Genomic DNA, 7,566 nt, shown 5'->3' with positions numbered 1-7,566 from the left:
GAAAGGATTCTAGGCATCTTTCCCAGGATAAACAAATGCACATCTAAATTACCACGGAGCATGCTGCTGCTCCAGAGAGAAAGCCTAATTTGAAAGCAATTGTGGAAAAATAGAAGTGAGGCCTGTGTTTTTACTTGGGCCAGTCATTACTCAGGACAGTACTTTAAAAAATCTAGAGCACTGAAAAATTGCAGCTTCTAAATCTATATATTTTGAAGACATTTGGAGTATACATATATGTTTTTAAAAAATGAAAAGGGAAAATTTGAGATTAAAGTATCCCGGGGGGTTTTGAAGGCAGTGTGGGGAAAATGCTTCAGTACAATGGTAAATTTAGAAAGCGTGTTGCAAAATTACATAGACAGTTTAATGATAAAGATATATATTATGTATACACACGCACCTGGGGGAAATGACTGAAATTTTTAAAATGTCATAATAACAGTGGTTTTTTCTGAGTGGTACGATGAGTGATTTGTTTCCTTTTTTGTATTTAAAAGTTTTCTATAATAAGCATGTGTTACTTTTTTTTTTTTTTTGCCTTCTAGGGCCTCACCTGCGGCGTATGGAAGTTCCCAGGCTAGGGGTCGAATTGGAGCTGCAACTGCCGGCCTCCTCCGCAGCCACAGCCACGCGGGATCAGGGACCTACCCCACTAGGGCCCCTCCGCAGGGAGGAGGAAGCCCGGGAGGGAGAGGCCACCCTGAGTGTGGAAGTTAAATGACGGGCAACGTAAGGTGGTTGGTGGCTCTAATCCTGCGAGAGGAGCCACACCAGCTACTCTGACGTCTGGACCTGCTGTGAAACGGCTGCAGAGCGAGGGAGGACACAAAGTCACCTGCGACGGGAGGTCCAGGAACTGGGAGGCCGTCAGAGTCGCAGTTGGGACACGGATGGAGAGAGAGCATGCGAGGCCGAGGTAAGGCCCTTCCCTGAAGCTTAGGGCCGTTTCCATCACTTTGCCCCAAATCACACAGCACGTAAGAAGCTGCGCTGGGACCCGAACCCAGACAGTCGGGGGCCGAGTCCGCGCCCATGATCCTCGCCAGATCGCCGTGGTCAGCTCAGGCCCTGGCCCTCGCTCCCACCCAGGCTCCCGCCCAGCCCAGCGGAGCCAGGCCGCCCACAGCGCCTGGGCGACACCAACCCCCCCGACCGGAACACCGCAGCCACACCACGACCACAGGGGCAGAGTGAAGCCGCGCGGGCTTTATTCATTTTCAGCTGGGAGGTCAAGGCCTCCGAACGCGGGGGGCGGGGGGGGGGTTGCTCAGCGGACGGTGTAGCGGTCCCAGCGCTTCTCGGGGTCGTAGGGCTCCCAGCGGCTGGCGGGGAAGATGTGCTTGTTCTTCTCGTACCAGCTGCGCAGCACCACCTTGCCCGCGTGCGACTCGTCCTTCTCCAGGGTGGCGTCGCTGCGCAGCCGCACGTCGTCGTGCACGTCGAAGGTGAAGAGCGGCCCGCTCTTGCCGCGCGCCTGCGCCACGATCAGGTCGTAGAAGGTGTGGCAGTGCGGCAGGATCAGGTCCTCCTTGACGAACAGCAGCTGCTCCACGCCGGCCGCGCGCAGCTCGCGGAAGTCGGGACGCAGCGCCTGCAGCGCCCTCTTGAGGAACTGCTGCACGGTGCCGCCCTTGTGGATGCGCGCGGCGCGCCGGTGCCCGCAGCCGTCCCAGTAGCTGAAGGTCACCTCCACCTCCTCGCGCTTCACGCGCTCGCGCCGCGCCTCCCACTCGCGCCGCAGCTCCTCGCGCAGCCGCCGCTCCTCCTCCTCGCGCTCGCGGTCCGGCAGGAAGCTGGTGTCCACGGCCGGGTCCTTGCCCAGGGGCCTCCGGGGCCCGGCGGGCTCGGCGGCCTCGCGGTCCCCGTCACTGTCGTCGTCGCCGTCGTCGGTGGAGAAGGACAGGCCGCAGATCTGGCGCCGCTGCTCGCGCTTGCGCTCCCGCTCGCGCTGCGCCTCCAGCTGCCGGCGCCGCCGCTCCCGCCGCGCGCGCTGCGCCAGCTGCATCTCCCGCTCGCGCACCAGGGCCTCCTGCCGCGCCTTCATGTCGTTCAGGGTCACTAGCCCCACGGTGCTGGACTTGAGCTCGGCCTCCACCGCGTCGTAGTGGGCCGAGAACTTCTTGTCCACCTTGGACTTGCTGATGGTCTCCTCGGCGATGCGCTGCTTCAGCACCTCCATCTGCTCCTTCTGCTTCTCACGCTTCTTGAGCAGGTGCAGGGCCCGGCCCGCCTCGCGCATGGTGCCCTTGTACTGAGCCATCGCGCCGCCGCCACCGCCGCCGAGCCTCGGGGCTACCGCGTGGACTCTGCATCAGGGACGAGAGAGACGGGATTACAGAGGACCGGCACCGGGCGTGTCCAGATAGCTCAGTGCACAGTCTCGAAGGTGCGTCCTAATAGAACTTTCTGCGATGGTGCAATGTTCTGCAGCCGCTTGGGGCTACTGAGCGCTTGAAATGTGGATGGCACCGTGGAGGCACTGATTTTTTAATTTTAACTAAATTTAAATGCAGCAGCCACATGTGACTACCGGCTCCTATACTGCCTAGTGGAGGCTGGGTTTGGGGAGCTGCCCATGGTCAGGGTTGGTCTCCCCAGCGAACTCTTACCTGTCCAGGTACACTCACCTGTCCCGGTATCCATGCAAGAGTCAGAGCCCCCAGAGACCCGCCTGTGCTGGGCCTGAGCCTGGATTCCAGGTGTCCTGACCACGAAGACACAGTGTAAGAAAACGCCTCCCTTCTCAATCGGGCACAGGAGCCAGTGAGGGGAGAAGGGCCAGACAAACACCTGGCAGCCCCTCCCTCTGGGGTGTTCACCTCAGCTGAGTTTCCAGGCCTGGCAGGACTGTGCTGGTTGCTGTCCGTATTCCTCCCTTAGGAGTCATTCCTGGAGTTCCCGTTGTGGTTCAGGGGTTAACGAACCCAGCTAGCATCCATGAGGATTCGGGTTTGATCCCTGGCCTGGCTCAGTGGGTTAAGTATCTGACATTGCCATGAGCTGTGGTGTAGGTCGGAGATGAGGCTCAGATCTGGCATTGCTGTGGCTGTGGCGTAGGCTGGCGGCTGTAGCTGCGATTTGACCCCTAGCCTGGGGACTTCCATATGCCGCGAGTACAACCCTAAAAAAAATGTCAATCCTTCAGTGAGTGCTGAGTCTTCCTCGTGCCCAGTGCTCAAGTTCACAGAAGCCAGGGTGGGCACAGCCCTTGTAGTGGGAGCTCCCAGCACAAAACTGCCTTCTGGATGTTTCAACCCAGGCAGAGTGAGGCTGCCCTAATTCGTTTCCTGCCTCAGACCAATCCCGTCTCGTCCCGTCTCGGGCACCCACGGGACCTCACCCCCCAAGCCCTGCCCTTCCACCGCACCCTCTGAACGCAGCAGCTCATCAGCAAACTCCTAAAGCCGCAGCCGCCCTTGGGAAACGCCGGGCTGCCTTCCTGCCCCACCCGGGAAACTGCCCCTGCCCCCGACTTCCGCCTGGTTCTCCCTCAAGGAGAGGTGGTTTCCTCTGGGCTTCCTCATCATCTCAAAGTCTGAACCGGCGATGAGTGTCCTTGCTGTTTCCAAAACATTTCTTCAGTTTCCCCCGAAGAGCCCCAGCTCCCTAAAGCTCCTGCTGTCCAGGGACACCGTCCCTGCTGTGACCGACCTTGCTGCAGTCCCTGTCCTCCTCCCCAGCCTGGAGGGTCCCCGCTTGCCTCCTCTGCCTTCCTCCTCCAATCCCCCTCCCGCACGGTCCTGGGTGCCTCAGCCTCCCACCTCACTTCCACACCCAGCTCTCATCACTGCGGGTGGCGCTCATCTCCAAAACCTTAGCTCTGTTCTCTCCTTTCCTTTCACTTGCACGAGCACCCCAACTCCGCCCGCCCTCTGATACCTTGAGAGCCGGAGCCCCAAAGACCCCATCACCCCTCCAGCATCACCACACCCTCCGTGCCTGCGCTCCCCTCACCCACCAGAGAGGAGGGGACTCTGTGTATTGGGGGGGGGCTGGGGGTTTTCTGTAGAGGGCTGAGGGCTGGCCCCCTCCGGGTGGGCGGGCAGGGCTTGTAGGAAGCGGCCCTCCAAAGCCAACAGCTCTGATGGGGCATCTTCCCTTCAGGAACTGAGCACTGCAAGGTGGCTGCTGGGTGCCAGGCCATGTGGAGCGTTGGGAAAGGGGAGGGTGGGTGCTGTTATGAGAGACCCGGTAGGACAGAGGAAGGACTCCAAGTTTGTCCTAAAAGGGATTGTTGGCGGTTTTCCTGAATTACATACATTTTCCTGACTCACGCGTGCACATGCGCCTTTCCGTCCTGGTCCTGTGATTCTTTCCCGAAAGAGCCCTCATCCTGGTCCCACCCGGCTTGTCTTCTCAGCTGCTAACCCAGGCGGCTGGATGCTGCTGGAGCAAACGGCGCAGCTGCTGCCTGCCTGTCTCTAATTCACGACAGGTCCCCCAAGGGGACCCAAAACTGCCCAGAAATTCTCTTCCTGCCCCAGGAAGCCCGCTGTCCAGTTCTCCGGGACGACTCTTTCATCAAGCGCCTCCTCCTGGGCTCCCTCCCTGCAGCTTACCTGGGAAACGTTTGGCAGCTCAGCCCTGGCTTCGGGTCTTTCTTGTGACTCTGTCACACTGATGCTCTGGGTAACTGAACCCTACCCCCGCCTAAATTTTCATACAAATCCTACTCGGACTTGTCGGATCTCTTCTGGGGCAGTTTCTCCAAGGGTATGGTCTATGAAAAGGAAAAGGGTCTTAAGCTCCACCGATGAAGAGAAACTGAGTGAAACAGCGTGTTTTCTGTCTTTGATGCTCTTCTGTCTGCTGTGACTCTCCAGAAGGCGGTCAGGTATTTCGTGCTTCTAGCAAGTTCTGGATAGTTAAATACTTTTTTCTTTTTTCTTTTTAGGGCTGAACCTGCAGCAGGTGGCGGTTCCCAGGCTAGGGGTTGAATTAGAGCCGCAGCTGCTGACCTACACCACAGCCACAGCAACGCCAGATCCAAGCTTCGTCTTTTACCCATAGCTCATAGCAACACCGGGTCCTTAACCTGCTGAGCGAGGCCAGGGATTCAACCTGTGTCCTCGTGGATACTGGTTGGGTTTGTTTCTGCTGAGCTGCAGTGGGAGCTCCTGGGTGATTAAATGTTGCCCCTCTATAGGGTTATATCTGCTAATGTTCCCGAGACCAGAGTGTCCTGGGACCTCGTTTGGAGAAGCCGGCTGTGAAATGCATGCCAGCCTCTCAGCCTGGCCCTCCTCAAACGGAGTGTCTGGGGCACTGCCTCAACGAGAAGCCCTTTGCCACGCTGAGGGTAGAAGTGGCTCCCGTGGGCCTGGCAGCGCGTTGGGTGCCGGAACCCCATCGTTGTGGTCAAAGAAGAAAGAGCGCCAGGCGGTCCCTTGGACTGGGTCCTCCACACACAATGTTACCGCCCCGCGCCCACACTCTCCTGGATGTGCCTTTTCTCTCCTTTTCTGCCCCTTGCCTTCATCTAGGAATCCTGCTTTCCCCACCTCCAGCCTCCTCCAGGGGCCCTGTCACCATCTTCTCAATCCTGTCTGTCTTCTGTGCACTGTCCAGTGATTCTCGCAAGAAGCAAACCTGCTGCTCAATGCTCTCTTCCAACCTCTCCCTCTGCTTTTTTTTTTGACCACTGCTTCCCCCTCTTCGGGCTGTGGAGTTCCCAGGCCAGGGATCCGATCCGAGCTCAGCCACTGACAGAGCCGTAACCTGCTGTGCTGGGCTGGGGATTGAACCTTGTGCCCCGGCGCTCCCAAGATGCCATTGATCTCATTGCGCCACAGCGGGAACTCCCAGCTCTCTGTTTTAAGACCATGTTGGAGTCCTTCCTCTGTCCTACCGAGTCTCTCATAACAGAACCCACCCACCCCTTTCCCAACGCTCCACACCGCCCGGCACCGGCAGCCACCCTGCACCACTTACTCTTCCTGAACAGAAGATGCCTCGTCCTAGCTGTTGGCTTTGGAGGTCCGCTTCCTCCGAGCCTGCCCCCCACCCTGCCCCCCGGCTAGCCCTCAGCCCTCTACAGAAAACCTCCAGCTCCTGCCGCCCCCAGATACACCATTACCAACTCCCTCCTCTCTCCAGGCTCCCGGCTCATTGCCTCTATCAGACGTAAAATAAATCCGATTGCCGGCCGCCTCCGTTTTCAATGGGATGGTCCATCCAGCTCCACTTTAATCCAATCAGCCGGAGTTTTGCCACTTCGTGTAACTGCCCTTCCTCCAGTCTGCTCAGAACCCGAATCCCATGTGGTCCCCAAACCTCGTCACCCCTCTTCCTGCTCTCCTGCATCCATCCTCCTAACCCAATCACCGCCTCCTGCATGGCAGCCAGCCAGCCCCAGATTAACAAGGTTAGTCTTGAACTCTCTGAAAAGCTTGACAAGAAAAACAAAGAACAGACGGAAGCAGGTTTATCTTAAGAGTCCGAGTTCCTGATTTTAAGAATTTTCCCCACAAGTTCCCTGATATTCACCCCTGAGGCCTCAATTCTCAATGAAAAGTACCCCATCAAGCTAAAAGCCTCTGCTCTCAACACTTTTAAACTTTATCGACAAATAACAATACCAAAGAGGGCACAGCAGCCACGGTCTGTTCCAGGGAATCTGAAATGCCGATTAAATAAGCAGATTTTAATTTAGAGGAAATGTAGTCTCCTCTGGGTTTTTACAAGGTAAACAAATACGCAAAAACAAACAACAGCAATTTTAAAAACTTCGACAAGACTAAAAAACTACTCTTTCATTTTAATAGGAAAAAAACAAACAAACCAAAAAACTGCAGTTCAGTTTCCATTCCAAACAACCACCACCCATCAAAAAAAGATTCCTTTTGTCACAATTGGGTTTCAGCTTACCTTCCACCAGTCTGAGTTCTGATTTAAAATGCTAATCCTGCAAGTGGCCAGTGTCCTCGCCTCCCCAGAGTCAGCCCTGCGTGAACACTGATGGTGGACCAGCGTCTGTAAGGTGCCGACGCTGCCCAAGGGCCCAGGTTGGGTCTAGACTGTCTCCTGATGGCCTCATCCCTCTGGGAGCCCTCCAGCAGCCATCAGCGTATTCTGAACTGGTTGTCCAAGCAGAGCCGCAGGACCTCTCCCTCAGATGCCAAAACCAACCAACCCGTGCATGACCTCCCCAGAATTCTGTCACCAGACCAGAAGTCCTTCACAGATGTTTTTAAATGAATATAGAGGCGACTGCGTTGTGAATTTTTAAATCGGGGTTAAAAAAGGTCTTCCAGCATTTGCTTGGGAGAAAGCCAATATTTCGAGAAGCTGCAGGGTCAGGGGAAGATTCCCTCATGTGATCAGAGACAGGGAAGTGCAAAATACATACCAAGTGGAAGAAGCCTGGACAGACAACCCATGACTGCTGTATGTGTGTTCACTGGGAAAAAAAAAAAGAAAAAAAAAATACGAATAGAACATGCCACAGACTTCAAATAGACGGCACCATAAGTGTCCCTTGAGTTTCGTAATATCAAAAATTTTTAATGTTTTTTTCAAGTCATGCATTGGGTGGTCTAAAAAGAAAAGTAGCCCCGAACGGAT

At 56.0% G+C, this 7,566-nt stretch overlaps 1 protein-coding gene across 3 annotated transcripts; it reads right to left on the bottom strand.

Moving 5' to 3' along the window:
* Positions 1–1,189: 1,189 nt before the first annotated feature.
* FAM50B (family with sequence similarity 50 member B) lies at positions 1,190–7,303 on the bottom strand. 3 transcript variants are annotated; one of them, XM_047797226.1, is made up of 2 exons: positions 6,871–7,303; positions 1,190–2,707 (listed from the first exon to the last, which is right to left on the bottom strand). In XM_047797226.1, exon 2 carries the CDS (start codon positions 2,261–2,263, stop codon positions 1,271–1,273), a length of 993 nt encoding a protein of 330 aa, XP_047653182.1. In that variant the 5' UTR covers positions 2,264–2,707; positions 6,871–7,303; the 3' UTR covers positions 1,190–1,270. The 3 variants fall into 3 exon arrangements, with proteins under 3 accessions (XP_047653182.1, XP_047653181.1, XP_047653183.1); XM_047797225.1 differs by having other exon boundaries at positions 1,190–2,309; XM_047797227.1 differs by lacking the exon at positions 6,871–7,303 and having other exon boundaries at positions 1,190–2,309; positions 2,631–2,938.
* Positions 7,304–7,566: the final 263 nt, after the last annotated feature.

The sequence above is a fragment of the Phacochoerus africanus genome, chromosome 9 (genome assembly GCF_016906955.1).
Source record: "Phacochoerus africanus isolate WHEZ1 chromosome 9, ROS_Pafr_v1, whole genome shotgun sequence".
NCBI lineage: Eukaryota > Metazoa > Chordata > Mammalia > Artiodactyla > Suidae > Phacochoerus > Phacochoerus africanus.
This window is presented reverse-complemented; position numbering and strand designations above follow the sequence as displayed.

Bases quoted from the DNA above. Each gene is read 5' to 3' on its own strand.
- FAM50B (XM_047797226.1), bottom strand. From the start codon at position 2,263: ATGGCTCAGTACAAGGGCACCATGCGCGAGGCGGGCCGGGCCCTGCAC.